The sequence below is a fragment of the Brienomyrus brachyistius genome, chromosome 20 (genome assembly GCF_023856365.1).
Source record: "Brienomyrus brachyistius isolate T26 chromosome 20, BBRACH_0.4, whole genome shotgun sequence".
NCBI classification, from domain to species: domain Eukaryota; kingdom Metazoa; phylum Chordata; class Actinopteri; order Osteoglossiformes; family Mormyridae; genus Brienomyrus; species Brienomyrus brachyistius.
In genome coordinates, this window is record NC_064552.1 from 7,589,915 (window position 1) to 7,608,061 (window position 18,147).

The 18,147-nt window shown below is 41.6% G+C and overlaps 1 protein-coding gene across 2 annotated transcripts in view; it reads left to right on the plus strand.

Annotated features, from left to right (window-relative positions):
* LOC125715883 (adenosine kinase-like) overlaps window positions 1–18,147 on the plus strand; it is a 124,372-nt gene that overhangs the window by 16,001 nt on the left and 90,224 nt on the right. For both annotated transcript variants that reach the window (XM_048987920.1, XM_048987921.1), the window contains exon 4: window positions 6,269–6,347. In XM_048987920.1, the coding sequence (XP_048843877.1) occupies window positions 6,269–6,347 (79 nt within the window). The remainder of the gene's footprint in view (window positions 1–6,268; window positions 6,348–18,147) is intronic.

Consider the following 18,147-nt stretch of genomic DNA (forward strand, 5'->3'; position numbering starts at 1 on the left):
AGCACTGTTTTTTTAATATATATATTAGTTTAAATTTAATTTTTCTTTATTTTGTGGTGCCCGCAAACTTTCTGTGAAAACCAGCATGCCCATTTTCAGTGGCAGAACGCAGTAGCTTTTTTTCCCCACCCTTTTTCTCTTTATTAATGTTTCCCAGTCCCTACCCTGATTAGCACCAGTGCTTTTGATCGTGTTTCTTTGCCGTCCCTGTGATTTGTAAGCTGTTTAACGTGAGTGAAGTAATTAAATGACTAGACCGCGGAGGAGAAGAGAGTGGGTGCCGTGGCGATCATTAGCAGTGAATTACCTCTGTGTACACTTGAAGACTCTGAAGACTTTGAGTCCGCCCGCCTAGAAGGAAGCGGATCCCGTCTAAGCATTGATTAACAGAGGCTTGTTCCTCCTGTGAAATCACTTAATGGGTGTTTTTAGGGTCCTTTCAGTGTTAATGGGATAGGCTAACCTCAAAGGGAATGACGAGGAATCGCTTAAATGAGCTCGCCTCCTGTTAAACGTAAAATTCTCCGAGCAGCAAATCTTGTCTTATTGCACCAGCTAAATTTATGCCTCTTCTTCTGCCTACTCTGACAGTCATTTTTTGAACAGACGTCCCCCCAAGGCGCTTCACACCTAGAGACAAAATGAAATTTAATTTTCAAAATGGAAATATTTGTGGCACTTTCGCATGTAATGATGTACCGTAATGAGTGTTAAAACTGCCTGTTCTGTTTCCTGCTGATGACAGAAGGTCCATAAACGGAATAATTACCGTCAACGTATAAACAAAATAATTACCGTCGACGTACAGGCATCTCCCTGAATTTTGGAATCTAACTTTGTCTGCAGTTTACGGCCAAGGTCTTGGGCTGCTGGTGTTTCAGCTATAAAGAAGAAGGAAAAAAAAAAACAATATTTTAATGTTATGTCCCTCGGCTTCACATTTTCGAACCAAGCTAGCTTTGAGCATTTTCGCTCCCAGTCGAATAAAGGAAGGTGCCAGGTAGCAATTTTGTAGAAGTTTGTCTCTGGTTTTCCTTCAGTCGAGGGGCACAGCTACCCCTCAGATGTCAAGGCTAATATGACACCCCATATGTATGTCTTATAAAATGTGCATAAAGGGTGAGTGTTCCCCCACCCCCCCTCCTCCCAGGGGGAGGTGTTCCTTGTGTGCAGCATTTGAAAAGACTCCCAGGGCTGGGGCTTCTGCTATTGGCTGAAAGGTGAAGCATCTAGTTGTTCTTTCTGGGTGTTGTGTAACAATCCTTAAGAAGCTCCTTGTCTATTTCAAATAGCTCTAGGGGCCCTTGGTTCCCTACGACATATAAACAGCCCTTGCATTCACATATTGTCCCGGTAAACAGATGTAGCAGGTGTGTTGACGGTCTCTTATTTCATGTGTATAATGGTAGCTGAGCTGCCAAAGCTTCCTTAGGTTACCTCTCACTCGGAAGCAGTGTTCGCAGGCTTTGTGTGAAGATGGGTCTTTCATTTGCTGTTTTCTGAAAAGGCAGTAAAACCTCGTTACTTATTTTCGCTTACCTATGTGACCGTGCTTCCAGAAATTTTTTGTAACGCTGTAATGCTGGTCTCCTATATTCGGCGGGTGTGAACCTTCCTAGTACTTAGAGGTTTTTAAGTAACAGTATGGCGCAGCTAATGCCAGCACTCTCAGAAAGTCAAGGCTTTACGCTGTAAATCAATAAAAACAAACTAGAAACAAGGAATCTGAAATGCTTCTTTTTTTTTTTTTTTGCGTGCAGAAATGTGACTGGTCGTCGAAGCACATGCTATTTTTCTAATCCATTCTTAAACAGTTTTAGGTTTTATTTTTAAGATGAAAAAAAGAATGGTTCATTTGTAGTGTTAAAATGGCAAAAATATGAAAATATGGCTTCTTAAAGTCTCATTCTAAAAATTGGCCTGCACACAAGAGAATGTATGTTGAAAGTCCTGGACTCTGGTATTATTAGTCAGGTTTGTACCTGGTTCTGGTGTCTGGTTAGCACTTCTATAAGACAAGGGGAATACTAATGGAAACATTAGTCAGATGACCGTGCCGATTATTTTTAGACTCTGGCATTTAAAGTTGGAACACTTGGTTCCGCTTGTCTGTCAATGAGTCACCAGAACAGAGAGGTTGCCTCCTCCCCCCAGGCTCTGCATTACCGGAGTAAACCGGGGGCTGCCAGTCTGGGGATCCTCTTCTACACACACCTCACATGGCCAATCCTGAGCCGTGTTTGATTATGCGATGTGCAGCTAAGGCGCGGCGTATATCTATTTTTCATTTTTTTTCTCACACCATATCTGTAATGTTCCAGAAGGGACTCGTCAACCTACTTCTCAGGTTTTCGCAGGTTAGCCGCAATTAGTTTTATCACTTAAAAGCATATCATCTAAACCAAGCGAAACCAATCTCTAATCGCTGATTTGCCCCCCTTGGAGGTCATACTTTTTTAATATAATTGTGATCAGCGATACGGCTCATGCTGCGACAGCAGAATACAGTGTAGGGTTATACAGAGTAGCGTATTTAGCATTGATATGTGGAGACTTTCCATTGTGATGATCAAGTAAATTTGAGCTTGTCTCCCTCATGCCACTTCCTCTCAGTGCTGCCATCGATTTTATTTTCTTGCACCGAACGCAGTCGTAGAGCAATGACAGAAAACAGCCAAAGCCGTAATGCTCCATAATGGAATTTCCTCATTAGCGCATTTTTGCTCCTGTCAGATTTCCTTAATGTTGGACGCCGGGTGTCAGTTCTAGGTTGGGCGGCTACCATCCGGTAGCCTGGCTGCGTTCAGCTCCGGTGTTTTTTTGCTGCGAGGACATTTCCGTTTTTTGGTCAACAGTGAAATCGGTTCCTAGTGAGGGGGAAAATGGGATGCTCAGTGTTCAAGTTCCCTGCAGTGGTTTTTAAAATTCAGGAACAGGCGGCTTAACATATATAATATTTATTTTATCATGGTGTTTCACACTAAGTGTAATCCTGACATAATTATTCAGATGGTAATGATAGAAATCAGCACACAATACCCAAAGGGCACTTCTCATAATTCATGCTTTTAATAATAATTTGCAACATTACAATTTGTCTTTGGCGTGATGAATGAAGTTAAATAAACTACTAATGTTATTCCCTTATACATGGTTGATTGTTTTATCGTCCTCCTTTAGTGTTAACTAGGCCCAGAGGCCCATTTTATTTCACCACTGTGCCAGATGGTAAATATTCCTTTTTTTTTATTTCCTTAATATTAGCGAGAAGCTTGATCACTCAAACAGCGTTTTTCCTCGTGCAGCGGTGCTGTCCTACCGATGAAGACTTACGGTAGAATCAGCCGTTTTATTGGTTTCGGTTAATGGTATCCCATTTGTTAACAAAAGCCATATTGGAAGGAAATATTCTGGATCTAATTAAGCAAGATTGTTGCGGTTCAGAAGTCAGCCAAAACAGATACACAAGATATGGCCTCTTTCAATACCTGTCTCCATCTTTCTTTTTTTTTTTAGGCGTCCCAAGTCCTGCTTTTCGTACAACATTTCCTCTAGGTTTTAGACGAGTTACGCATTTAAGGCCCGTTCCTTTAAATCGTCTAGAGCAGCAGCATGCATGAGACGTGAGGTTAACAAAATAATTTTCAAGATTGGCTTGAAAGAAATGTTTTAACTTTAGATTTAAGTTACTTTTTTTCCATCTTGATTTAATACAGGCGGTTTAACTGCAAACACATGTTGAGGAATGCACTCTTGGCTTTTGTCAATGTGACATTTAAATTCCAGTATGATTTGTGGTACATTATTTCCAGAAGAATCATCAAATGTATACTGAAATATGTTCGTTTTCTTTCGTGAGTTTACTGTTGATGAATTTATGCAGATCATCATAAATACAACATTAAATTTGACACCTTTCTTGAAGTGTACTGCTTAAAAGACCTTGTTGTGGAAGATTTTTAAATGACGGATATATTCTTGATTGACTGAAATTGTGTATTTGATATGTTTTATTATAAATGACTCGCATACCATTGGGTGAGTTTGTTCTACCTGTTCATATGTCTTAATCATGGACTGACTGCAGATTAAGTAACATGTTAATGTTTTAACAGCTTTGCTGAACTCAGAAATCTTAACCATATTGATTTTCCATCCATCTTCCAACCTGGGGGGAGGGGGGGCTTGGAGCCAATCCCAGGCTGCATAATGCACAAAGCAAAGCTATACCCTGCATGGGTTAGCAGGACGTGGCAGGTCACACACCCGCACACGCAATCGCACGCTACAGGCAACTTGCAGGCTCCGCTTGCTTCTGCAACTTTGCATGTTCTGTTCTCAGTGCTCCCTCCTACCTGATGTCATGCCACCTGCTTTTTTCTTCCTGTTTAGAAGTCAAATCAGGAGTATAGCTGAGTCACCCGATCCCTTAGCGCAGGAGCGCGTTCACTTGGCGGCGGTGAAACATTATGATTTTTGGCCGCCCTGGGAATAGTCCGGTCCATTGTCTACCTTGAATAGGGGGAAAATTGCCGAGGATTGTGTGTCTGAGTGTAATTGAGAGAGTGTGAAGGAGACTGTGTGTGTGTGGCTTTCCCCAAAGCGCACTCTCAGGTCTTGTGGTAAAACTTTGGTGAGCAACTTGGTGTCTACGGAAGTCAACCCATCGTTCCCACGCTCTTAAAACCCACCACGTGCCCCTCCTATACCCCCCAAAACTGCCACCTCCCCCCCCCCACCTCAAAACCCTGTCCTGCAGCAGACCCAGTCATAGTGTGATGGTTTTAGTGGACGACGTGCCATTCCTCGTGGTTAGGAGAGACTGCATTAGACGGTGGCCCCTCGTAAGGCCTCTGATTTGTTCTACAGAGGCATGTGTTAACTGCGAAATTAGCATGACCTCACAAATTGCTTTCTGAAGTTATAAGACAAAGTTCTGCGGAGGTTCGTTTTAAATTAAACCGAGGGCTGACATCAGCTTGTTTATTGCCCAATAAAAAGTATGTCTTATAGCCTTTTGTTACTTCAGCTGGCCTGGTTTTGCTGTTCGCCCTCCCCTTCCTGTCTGCCCATTAGGTCTGCACCTAGGATAGGTCAGGCTAACGTATCTGGTAACGGTAAAACACTCCCCTTCTAGGTGAGTAAATAGTTTCTAATTTTACCACCCTGGTTTAAACAGCAGTTGCAGTATTGCATGACATTTCACCTTTAGTAGAAATTCCTGACGTCACCTATTCAGTTACGTCTTTAAGCAGCTCTGTGGAAATCCAGAAAGGTGTTAGGTGCATCTTCCTTTTGGAAAGTTCAAGTTAAGACTGATGTAAAGGAGAATGTGTCTCATACCCCCCCACCCCTTTACAGTCAAAACATTGTAGTCGGAGGCCTGTATTTCAAATGCACACATTTCATTACCTACGGCATTGCAGAGATTTACACTGCTTAAATGATGCATCTATCTACAGTCATTACTGTAATCGTTCGTTATTTTAAATGCATTAGCTACTCCGGTTCTTAATTGTATGTATGTAGGAATCATTTGGAGCCTAATCATTTATGTATATCTTCTTCTGTGTTTCCTTGTGAGTTATGTATATATTGAATGAATGAATGGACGGTCCCCACAAACATATGAATACAAATGTGTGTGTGTGTGTGTGTGTGTGTGTGTGTGTGTGTGTGAGCGGGTATACCTTACTTTATGGGGACACAGTGTCCTGACATAGTGATGAATACCTGTTTTTTTCCCTTATGGGGAAAACTCAGTTTAATGAAAAAATCTGTGAATGCAATGAAAAAACTACAAATGCAAAAAGGTCTTGTATTTTGTTTGGTTACTTGTGGTTATGGGTAGGGCTGGGTAGGGGTTAAGGTTGTCATAGTTAGTGTTAGCATTTTTCCCATAGAAATAAATGAGCGGTCCCCATAAAGATATGTTTACCTGACGTGTGTGTGTGTGTGTGTGTGCGCGCGCGCCTGGGCAAAGCTTCTGGAATTTCCAGTGTCACCTGAGTTGCATGCCGACAGATGTTCATAGGGTTAAACTTGCACGCCTTCTGATAACTTGTTCTGGGGGCCGTCTTGCTGCAGTGCAAGCCTCATAACTCCAGTTGCATCCCAACATCCCCAAATTCGCTGCTGTAGATCTGACCACAACTTCCTGTTTGCAAACATAAACATCCACTAGGTGCTGTTTTCCTGTCGCCCTTGACATTTCACCGACACTTTTAAAACATGTTGTTTTTATTTTTTTATTTTTATTTTTTTCTAGGTTTGAGGAACTAGTCAAGAAGAATTCAGTAGAGTACCATGCTGGGGGCTCCACCCAAAATTCAGTCAAAATTGCCCAGGTTTGTTCTCTTCTCGTCGTCTTTCATTAATAATCATTAATTAATGATCATGTATTTTTTTTTATGTGTAGGGATTGAATGACCAGGTTTGGAAGAAAAATACAAATATATGAAATATTTTTGTTATTATTTAAATGACTTGAATGTGGAATATCATGGCTGTGTACCACGTATTGGGGTACCTTCCCCGGCCGCTCGCCATGTAGATCCAGCACGCATCCATTATGTATGAACTGTTAGGATCTCTCCCCCCCCCCCCGTTATGTGTGGCAGTATTTAGCTAATTGACAGTGCTGTGCTAGCAGACCCACTACCGGCTTCCTGTGCGCAGCAGTGCGACTACAGGAAAGAGAAGGCCTCAGGCTATCTAGCATCCCAACACCCTGGAGATCACAGGCAGCCACCTTTTCAAAGAGATACAGACATATGTGCGCGCTGTAAATAGTCTTTAATTTTGAAGACCAGAGGCATTTACATAAATTCCCTCTCTAAAGACCCCCTCATCTTTTTTTTAAATGTAGGACATTAACTGCTAGTTTGCCTTGGATATGGGTTTTGGGGTGATGCCAAAAAAAAAGTGAAAATCTCTCAGCCAGTTTTAAATGGTAGCCGCTGGTGCAGTGCCTGAGGAAGCAGTGGAGCCACACTCCGTGGAGGGGGTCCCTGCATGTGGACCCTGGGGCTCCCTGCAGTTTCAGCCCTGGGCATCCTGAAAGCGTGTCACCTTAGCGTTCGTTCGGCCGCCCGCAGCTTTTAATCAATGCGAGTCACGCGTTTCGCAAATAAAATAATGGAATATGTCTATAATGCTTGCTTGAACATGGGAGGCTTGTTCTCTGTGTTACACGAGTCGATTATACACTTCAAATCCTAAAGCCAAACTTCCGCGGAGATATATTTTCACATTGTTACAGTTGGTTTGAGCTCTGAATCCAGTATGTAGGTTTTTAGTTAAAGCGTCGACCTTAAAAAGGGATTTCCAGTGTTTTATTTAAACCGACTTTGAGGAAAATGCCATGGAGCTTATTTTAACTCCCTGGTGAAATCTTAGACACACTGAGCCTTCTGCTGCTCCGTACACTTAACCTAGATTGAGGAAGTATCTGTATTTCACTCTACAGCCGGCAGTCGCAAAAGGTGTACAGATTTTCTGCTTAGACACTGAAAACCAGATGCTCTGAAACTCTGGGTTCGAGCCGCAGTCCTGGGCTGTATCAAACCAGACAGGCTCAAGACCAAGATGCCAGACTGGTCCAGCATCAAGGCTACTATTACATGAAGTATTATCTGAATTTAGTTTCAGATTTGCTATTTAATATTAAAACCTTGGGAATGTTACATTAGCGTCTTTAACCAATACTGTCTGCCATGCTGCATTATTTTCTTGCATTATTTAGCAAATTAGGAATAATGTTAGATTAAGAAACCGAATTAGTCGCTAAAATATTGTAATTGAAAGGGAATAAGTATTTGGTATGGTTCTTGGACATCAAAATATGAATGCGTAAAATAATGGTAAAATGCTAGGACAATAATGTTTATTAATTAGAACAAAAGACTCTTACAGTTTCAATTAAATTCCATAAATGTGTGAGAGGTTTGTCGATATTAAAGAAAAATATTTCCCCGGTGAGTGTAGATTTTTCCCCCATAAATTTACCTTTGTATCATGTAGTATCAAAGCTATTCTGTGGGCTATTTTCAGTGCTCTCTTACCCCATTAGGGCGGCGCTGTTCATGGCTGTTTGTAGCTTTTAGTCCTAACCTTAAGGGCACCTTTCAGTAGAAAGTGTAGTTGTGTATCCTTTTTTATTATTATTGCATATACATTTTATCAAATCGTGTAAATGACTGAGATTTCCCATGTATAGGAAGAGTTGGGGACATCAGACTTTCCTGTGTTGTGCAAGCTTAATGTAAAAAATGTGATGGTAATAACTGAAGTCTGACTGCTCATCAAACACAAAACGAGCAAGACACCTGCGTATTTGCGCAGGTCAGTGATCCGTGAGCTTCAGAGATGGCTCTACGAAATCAGGGCGACTTGCTTGGGATGCCGAATGCGTTCGTTTCATTTGCAGGTTCAGGAGTGTCATTTCCAACCGAAACATCTCATACACAAAGCAAACAAAAACCAAATGCAACGCAGGCGTCAAGCTGGCTAAAAGTTAACATCTCGAGGGATAGCCGGGTTGGGCTGTGTCGCAGTAGCTATTGTACCAGTTAATTAAAACATCGTCAGTGAGAACTGGAAAAGGTAGTATAGATAACACTAGCTTAGCTTTTACAGATTTAGAATAATTAGGCAGCAGTTTGATGCAAAAGCAGCAATTTGCCACATGGTTGATTTGCAGAAGATGTTGTAATGAAATTCCGTAGTTGGCTTTATGTCTTTAGTTTATTTTGATTTGAAATGCAAATATTCCCCTTGATTGGCAGTCGGATCTCTTCCTTCTGACTGCCAACGACTGATTGACCTCCTCCGTTTCGTCGCTTTTGAGGATGAAGTTTGTTTTATAAACAAGTTGTGACTTCGAGGCAGAGAAACCGCGAGAGATGGAAAGATTGGAAGACAGCAACGGGGGAGGAATTTCCTGACAGTATGATTTAATTTCAGCTAAGGAATGACTTAGGCTTTTGCAAGTCGCTACAGGCTAAGGGCGATTTTCCCCCCATTGAAAATATGAGCGCAGCTCAAATTGCGCATCGAAGGATTGTCATGATGACCACTTCCCCAAAACGGTTCCACATATTGCTTTCTATATGTGGTGCAGTGGGATTTTTCATATCATATACTTTGGAAACCTGACAGAACAAATAAACAGTTTACACTACTCAACCCCCCCATCACTTCTTACTGTCACTGCTCTAGTTGTCACCTATCATTTGAGTTTTGATGGAGACTAGATCTTTAGATCATCTGGCGCTTCTCTGTTGCATGTGTTTCCTCATCTGAATCAGATGGAGGGCTTATCCTATGGTATATGTCCCATGCATCTCCGCATAGTGCATTCACATTCCGGCGCTGTGTAGCAACGCTTAATATCTGATCGGGCGCTTGGGTCCGTGACATTCGTGTACCGCATTTATCGCCGGTTACATCTCGTGGCTGCAGTCAGTCTCTCTGTTAGTGGAAAAATGTCACGGCTTAATTTTCTGTTAACTTGGAAAAAAATAAAGAGAGTAACACTGCAGGCAGGTTTGTGTATTTGTGCTGGCTGGGGGGGTCAGATGTGATGATGGGTCAGCTTCAGTGGCTGTGAGTGACTGCTACCCTTGTTTCCCTCACTATATTGGTCTCATTTCTGTACATTTCCAGAGAAGAATATTTTATTGTCATTCTCCATGTACACGAAAACTCTATCTGTCCACCAACACTACACAACAGAATAGATGTAAGATATGAGTACTGTTTTTTTGGGGGGTTATTTTATTTGCCTTTATGCCCACAGAATTGTGAATTTACGCATCTATGCACCAAGCTTCAGGCACAATCCAGCAGTTTATACTCTTAATTCTAACTCCATTAAAGGAAAACGGAAGAGAGATGCGTCTATATTCGGTAAGCAAAATGCAAAAAGCTTTAGAGGTGTCGATAAAATCGGAATATCTGGGAAGCACTGCGGCGAAGAACGTGCAGATCTTTGTGAGTCTGAGAGAAGATCGTTTTGTTTTAGACTTGGGTCACGATGCCTTTCTTTGGTTTTTCTTAAGCATTCCTCCGCCTTTGCTTCCTGTGCTGAGTCTATTAGAGAAGCTCAGAGGGGCCCAGTGCCGCACTCAGGCTCCAGCTCCTTTTATTGGAAACACATGTGCGTGATGTTGTTGAACATTCTGTAGAAAATCTGCCTTTACATGCGAAGGACTTCCCCGGCTCGTATTTATATGGAAACTCAAACAGAGCTGGACGCCTTGGTGTGTAGGCACCAGCGTATTCCTCAGGGCATAAATGTCCCATGACCTCATGTTTGACTTCACAGTTCTTTCTTTTAAACAAAAAAAAACAACCTTTCCATCGTATTTCCATTTGTTGAATAGTTTCAAATAGTTTTTTTTCCCCTCATTCTGCTAGCCTTCTACCACGTAGAAAAGATAGGGACACTAATACTTTGTTTCACGAAAAATTTTTTTGGGTGGGTTGGGTGGGTTGGTTAACTGTACGTGGGATTTTGTTGCTTTAAATTCCCCAGAAGTTTCTGAATGACGTGTGTTTTTTTGGTGTGTTTTCGTTAATTCTGCAATCCAAGTGAAACTGAAAGGGTGTTAATCACATCAGCACACTGTAACCAGGTCAAATCTCAGAAACGACTGTCATGGACGTAGCATGGTTTAAAGGCAGCTTTACATACAGAAATATTTTAAACAAATCATGCAGAATAAATATGAATGAATGCACTTACAGCTATAAGCATACTAATTAACAATTAAAAGCTGTAGATCGGGGTGTTGTGAGATTTGTGAGCAGCCAGGAATCTGTAGGAAAACGCTGTCATTAACGCGAGTGACTCATTTGTTTTAGAAAGGTTAATTGAACTCTGCCATTAAACCCACTGCCTGTTTTCAAATAGCTGTTGGTGCCAAAGCTTTTTACTCGAGCTCGAGCAGGAAAGGGTCACAGACAATTTAAACTCTGAAAGAATGTGCAAATTCTCTCCTATTCCCTCGAACGACTTAAAAGTCTTGATGTGTCGCTTGCCAGGCACGGTAGTAATTATTTATTTCTACCTTTTTCTTGCTTTTTTTTTTTCCCTTCCTTTTTTCACCCTATAGCGGAGCTTCTCTGTGTGTGGGTTTCATTATCATCCCACTGCAAGGCAGCTGTGTGATCGTATCACATGATTGCTTGTAACGTACCACAGGGTGAGCCGTAGGCCCCCAAATTCCCAAAATGAGCAATCGGCCATTTGTGTGTCTCTCTCTATTACGTGTCGCGAGTCGCAGTATCGGAATGCTGCTAATTAGTGCCGTGCGAAGGTCACTGTGGTTGACAGCGAATTCTGCTCTTCTGAGATACTTTTATGTGATGGTTTGGGGATCAATGCAAGATTACATGCCCTTTGGTAGTGATAGGGTTGAACTTTAACCTTTATGTAGCTAGAACCACTAAATAAAATTGTGCGTGGATATGTTGTACAGTAAAATCTCGGATTGCAGGCATAATTCTTTCCGGAAACGTGCTGGTAATCCAAAGCACTCGTATATCAAAGCAAATTTTCCCATTAGAAATAATGGAAACTTGGATGATTCGTTCCACAGCCCAAAAATATTCATATGAAAATGATTAATACAAAATATAAAGTAAAAATACATAAAACAAATTAATATGCACTTTGCCTTTGAAAAGAATTGTGGATGGTGTGAGAGAGAGGAGAAGAATACGGTTATTTTGTAGGCCAACTTTCACTATAACTAACGGAATCACTGCTATCTGTTGGCTCACTGGAATCTTTCTTTTTGTGTGACCTTAACAAGGAACCTATCAAATGACAGCCGCTCTTGCCTCCTTTTCGATTTCACGGGAATGAGGATATTGCATTGTCATTAAACAGATTCATTGCTCACACTGCTACACCCTTATTCAGGTGGTGCTTTAAATTTCTACTAAATTTTGACTATACGAGTGAGGCACGCCAGCTGAGACCGAGCATGGGAGATGATTACCCACAATCCCGCTGCAAGAGAGAGAGAAGAACCAACAGCTCAGTTGAGATCACGTGACGCTCGGCAGACAAAGCGTATATGTAGTAGTCGTATTGGAAGACCTCGCTCGTTTATCAAGTTAAAATTTCTTTTAAAATTTTGCTCGTCTTGCAAAACACTCGCCAACCAAGTTACTCGCAATCCGAGGTTTGACTGTAATTTACATGGCCTTATAAAGCATTACTTCCTCTTGGACTCCAGTTGCTTGTAGTCTTCCAATTCCAGTGTAGTTAATAATAATAATAATAATACAATGTTATTATTTACACATTATTAATGCAAATTCTCAAAAAGTTTTTCTTTTGTTTTTTGTGCTATTTGTCTAGAAGACCCAACGGAGGTAATTTGATTTGTCATCCTTTTGAATATCAGTTATCTTCAAACCCTAGATCCATGTTTAAGAAAAAAAAAGGCGATCCAGAAGGGTAATGCTCTATTTAATTTTCTTTTTCATTTTGCTGAGACCCAAATCCACCTTTGATCCCAAAGCTTTTCTGAACTTTTTGTGCAATGTTTGTTTTTCGTTTTCTCTTGCACTTCCTAATTTAAGATGCTTATCTTGCCTGTCACTTCAGCTGATGAAGTTACAGTGAGCAGTCAGACAGTGTCCTCGCTAATCCACTGGTGTTTTTATAAGGAAGGGTCATGGTAGACTTCCTGGGTCCACATCCACTGGCCGATTTTCATATTCTCATGAGAGATTTCATTAATGGTACAACACAAACAAATGTGAGATTTCAACACAGATTTCTTGGTGATGAATTCATGTCAGATTAATGTTGTACAGTGTCTGATTTGAAACTTATGAAGCTAAAATGTGTAAAAATTAAAACGAGAATTCGTGCTTTTGAGTCTCAACTCAAGCTGGGAATGATTTCTCAAATATTCTCTTTCCTTCTCTTAGACAGGGATAATTATGAATAATATGAATGATTTTATACAATAGATAGAATGTGCAGATCATCTTCTCTGCTCTTTACCTGGATTTTGTTGTTGCCTGGTTACAGTGTTAATATGCAGTTCAGGTTGGGCCAGGCACTGATTGGTATTAAGAGTAGCTCAGGTAGATCTTCTTAAGGCATAATGGCTGGTTTTGTCCTTCAGTTATTTATCCAGTTCACTGGCAGTGTTGGCAGTGTTGTGATATTTAATGCGCATTTTAAACTGCTAAGATATTTAGCGAAAACTCTCAACTGGCAAAGCTTGATCAGATACTGCTTGGAAAGTGAATCCCTTTAGCCCCAGTGTTTGGATAATGATGTTCTGGTTCACAGTTACTCGCCGCTGCCTGGTGTGGAGCTACTTTTCTTAACTTCTCAGTGCAGCGCCCTTTAATTCTTTTCTTCCTGTGCATTTTCCAGTTCATTTAGCCGTTATTTTTCATCATTAGGTGAACAGTTACGTTGCCATGGGCGGTCCATCATCTCGCTGAGTAGCACTGTAGTCTCACACCCCCAGGGCTGCAGGTTCGACTCCTGGCTGCGGAGCTCGCATGTCCTCCCTGTGTTTGCACAGCTTTCCTCCAGGTACTCCGGTTTCCTCCCACGGTCCAAAAATCGCACAGTTAGGTGAACTGGCAAGCTTAAATGGTCCCTAGAGTGTTGTTATGCGAGTGTGTGTGCCCTGTGATGGCCTGGCATCCCACCCAAGGTGTACGCCAGCCTTATGCCCGATGCATTCTGGGAGAGGCTCTCGGCTCGCTCTTTACTGGATATGGGACATGGAAGATGGATGATTATTCTTTTATATTTTTACAAAAAATGATTTCGCAACTTAGGACGAAACAAATGATCTAAATGCTCCTTTAGAAACAAGAGAAAATAAGGAGTCCCTGAAGATCTGAAGATGTAGCTGAGTGGATGTACATAATAATTATTGCCTTTTAATGTACTTTTTCCTATTCATACATTTTATAATTTATCTTTTTGAAGGAGGTAGTGCATCTTTCTCCTTTTGTTACCTCCCTGAACTAGTCTCAACAGTATTTAATCAATATTTACAGGGATTATTCATTTTTTTCACCCCAGTGCACCTTTCTTGGCTAAAACAAATGGTCTTTAAGCGCTAATGTCACTAGATGAAATATTTAAGTGCATTATAGACTGGCAGTGCATAAATAGGATCGTTCTTCCATATAAAGGAACAGTTAAAAAAAATAAAATAAAACAATGGAAAAACGTAACCTCACAAGTGACACCACAGTAATCCTCTTAGGGGCAAGTCTATTTGACCCCAGAGTAAATGTCATTTTTACATCCAGTCTCAGAACATAATGATTAATTATCTGTTACACAGCCACCAATTATTTAGTCATTTTTGTTGTCCAGGTACCTTAATACCCAGGTTCTTTTACAGTTTATAACAAAGACTTGATATGGCTTCAACAAAAATGTGCTAAGGCTGAAATGTGAATGTAAACTTTCTAGTTGGTAAGGAAAAAGGTTTCCTTCAGTGCGTAGTCTTTATTACACTTCACATTTATATATTGTTACAATATTGTTTTTTAGATTTTTTTGTACAATACTGATGTACCATACACTATATGGATAAAGGTATTGTGATACACCTCTTAATTGTTCATTCAGACCCACTGCCATAGGTATATAAAATCAAGCAGTCTGGTTTACTAACATTTGTGAAAGAGCGGGATGTTCTGAAGAGCTCAGTGAATTCAAGCACGGTACAGCCATTGGATGCCACCTTTGCAATGAGTCTGCTCGTGAATTTTCTTGTCTGTAAGTGGTATTATTACAAACTGGTAGAGTTAAGGAACAATAGAAAATCAGCCATGAAGTGCCAGACCACATAAGGTAGCAGAGAGGGGTCGCTGAGTGCTGAGCTGCATAGTGCACAAAAGCCGCCAACATTGTTGACTCAATAACAAACAAAAAAAAAGTTCCAAACTTTCTCTGGCATTAACATCAGCACAAAAAAAAATCACCATGCCATGCAATTGTCAGATGCAGTGGTGCAAAGCACGCCGCCACTGGACTCTGGAGCAGTGGTAACATGTTCTGTGAAGTGATGAATCAGGCTTCTTTGTCTGGCAGTCTGATGGAGGAGTCTGGGTTTGGCAGATGCCAGGAGAACGTTACCTGTCTGACTGCATTGTGCCAAGTGTAAAGTTTGGTGGAGGAGGGATAATGGTATGGGGTTGTTTTTCTGGGGTTGAGCAGGCCTCCATAGTTCCTGTTAATGTTTCAGCATACCAAGACATTTTGGACAATGTTTCCAACTTTGTAGGAATAGTTTGGGGAAGGCCCTTCTCTGTTCCAGCATGACTGTGCCCCAGTGCACACAGCAAGGTCCATAAAGACATGGTTGGGTGAGTTTGGTGTGGAAGAACTTCACTGGGTGGCACAGATCCCTGACCTGAACCCCATCAAATACCTTTGGGATGAAGCAGAATGGCGATGCTAGCCAGGCCTTCTCATCCAACATCAGTGGCTGACCTCAAAATGTTCCTCTTGGATAAATGGGCAGGAATTCCCATAGACACACTGCAGAATATTATGGAAAGCCTTACCAGAAGAGTGGCAGCGGTTATAGCTGCAACAAGGGGACCGACTCCATACTGATGCCTATGAATTTAGAATGGGAAGCCATAAAGGTTCCTGTAGGTGTAATGGCCAGGTGTTCTTTTGCTTTTGTCCTTATATGTGTCTGAAATTAATAATAAAATGCTTTTATCAAGATCTGCTGAAGATTCGTAACAGTGTTAGAGATCTTATTGTTATTTATTTGCTGTATAATAAAACTATACTGCCATTGAATTAGTATGGTGTTAATTGGCATCTGAATTAATGATGAAGATTGCTTTTGTGAATGTGACTTAAACATGGCCTACCTCATATGATCATTATATGAGAGACCAATGTTGAATTGGGGCGTGACATGGCCACCTGACGCTTGTGGGTATGAGTTTATCTGTGCATATATAGGATTTGCATGAGTCCCCATTGGGTCTTTCAGTTAGCTTTATTACTTATAGGATAAATTCCTCAATAAGGTGACTGCTGATAAGGAAAGGATAGCGAAATTGCAACTATGGATGCTTGAATGAATGAAAGATCTGGAAAGGAGAATAGCATTGGTCACTGTGATCTGATGATCGCTGGTTCAAATCCCAGGGTCGTGATTTCTCGGTTCACCCCTTGAGTGAGGAGGCTCTTAACTTCCAGTTGCGCTGGGGACTGTCAGGCCCTGCTTCCTCAAAAAAGGAAAAAAAAAAGTGTGTTTATTTGCGCTAAATAAAGAAAAAAAATGATTTTTTTTCGGCCTCTTTTTTGTTTCCACGTTTTCCTTATTAATAAGGTGCATTGTTTCATTTCTATCATGGCTTTATTATTGAAAGTGAGTTACCCAGTGGTGGAAGAGATGGGCCCAGTGAATGGGAGCCTGGAGAGTTTAACTAGAGATTCTAAACAGAAACTAATAAAGAAATGATACACAGAATTACAATGAATTTAACAACACGTGTCTCTGCAAGTATTGGCATCCTTTCCAGGATCTCCCTTTCCTTGTACAATTCCCAGGATAAGCGTGCAAGCGCACTGTGACCCTGACCCGGCTGAGTGGTTGTTGGAAGATGGATGGATGTTTTAAGAGTCCCTGTACACTTCCTTCAGATACCTGCCATTTTTTTTTTTTTTTTTTTTTATCGCTTCAGCATCCGGTAACTGTGTTGCTCACAGCTGCATTTTACCTGCAAACATTGAGCTGTGCTGGAACAGGTTAGAGCTTTCAGTGGCTCTGAGGCTGACGTGAATGTTGCACTTGAGGACGGTATCCATTTATTATATAATGCTTGCAAAAGCTACTGATTTTATAGCTTCAGGGAACTGAGCTTAACAGCTTTGATGCAGAAGTGATAAGGGAAAGCAGATTAACCACATAACCATGCTTTTTTTTCTGTAGCTACACGAAGTAACACATTATTAGCCTGATAATATCTATCCATCTGTCCATCCATCCATCTAGCTTCTAGGGTCGTGTGCAGCCTAGAGACCGTTGCAGACAGTCTATGGTATGGCTGGAGGGCTCTGCGGATGGCTTGGCGCAATATTCTTTCGTACCAAAATGTCAATGAATTGAAGCATATGCATTTATTAACAACTTGTGAAACTGCCCTAAAGACACATAAATACCTGGAAAAAAGTTTATTGCACTTTTTTTTCCATATCTCAGCTATTGCTAATGCAATTTATGAGACAAGAATCAGCAAACCGCATTTTGATTAGATTTTAAGTGTCCTAAGAGCTCTATATATTCCAGGTATATGAAATGCAAGAATGTGTTTTGCATGTTAAAATTGCAGAAACCATGGCTGAGATAAATTGGCTATGTTTCCTGTTAGTGATCTTATTTTCAGAGTGCTGGTGTGTGGGCATCCAGTCCAGGATTTATCGGGCCGTGCGTCCTGCGCTGCTGGGGATCGACTGCTGGCTCACCTGCATGGAATAAGTGGTTATGGGAAATTGAGGAGTGGATGGACTCCTGCTCTGTCATGTGTAATAGTATCAAATCCACAACAGGAAGCCTCCATAAAGATTGGGGTTTTGAGCTAGTCCTGTGACGGCCCTTCGCCCTGACTCCAGGATAAGAGCTTCTGCTGGGAGATGCTTGTGGAAGAGCAGTCGTACTACTTGATTGAAAGCTGTCTGCTGCCAGTCTGCACTGACACTTAAGCGTAGCCTTCCGGCCCGTGGGCCCGGCTGAGCTCCCGGCACCGAGAGATGCATTTCCGAGCCGCGGAATACATCGCCGCGCGCAAAACCGGAGGCGAGCCTCTCTCCAGATTACCGGCCAGCGCACAGGCTCCTCCAGCGACCGAGGGCCGGCGTCTCGTGCGTCTGGGTGCCGGGGGAGTGACGAATCTATCAGCGTTCCTGCGATATGGAATTCTGACCAGAGCGCAGAAAGAAATTGCCTGCAGAAAGGGTCCCACTGCGCCGTCATTTTTAGATGCGATTTGCAAGAAGCGCGTATGCCTGCATTCACCTATTCTTAAGTCATCATCCTAGCGGATTCTAGGCCAGGTACTTCTATGAAACTCGTGCCACATCTTATAGTAACTTTTAACGAACTGGTTGTTGATTAG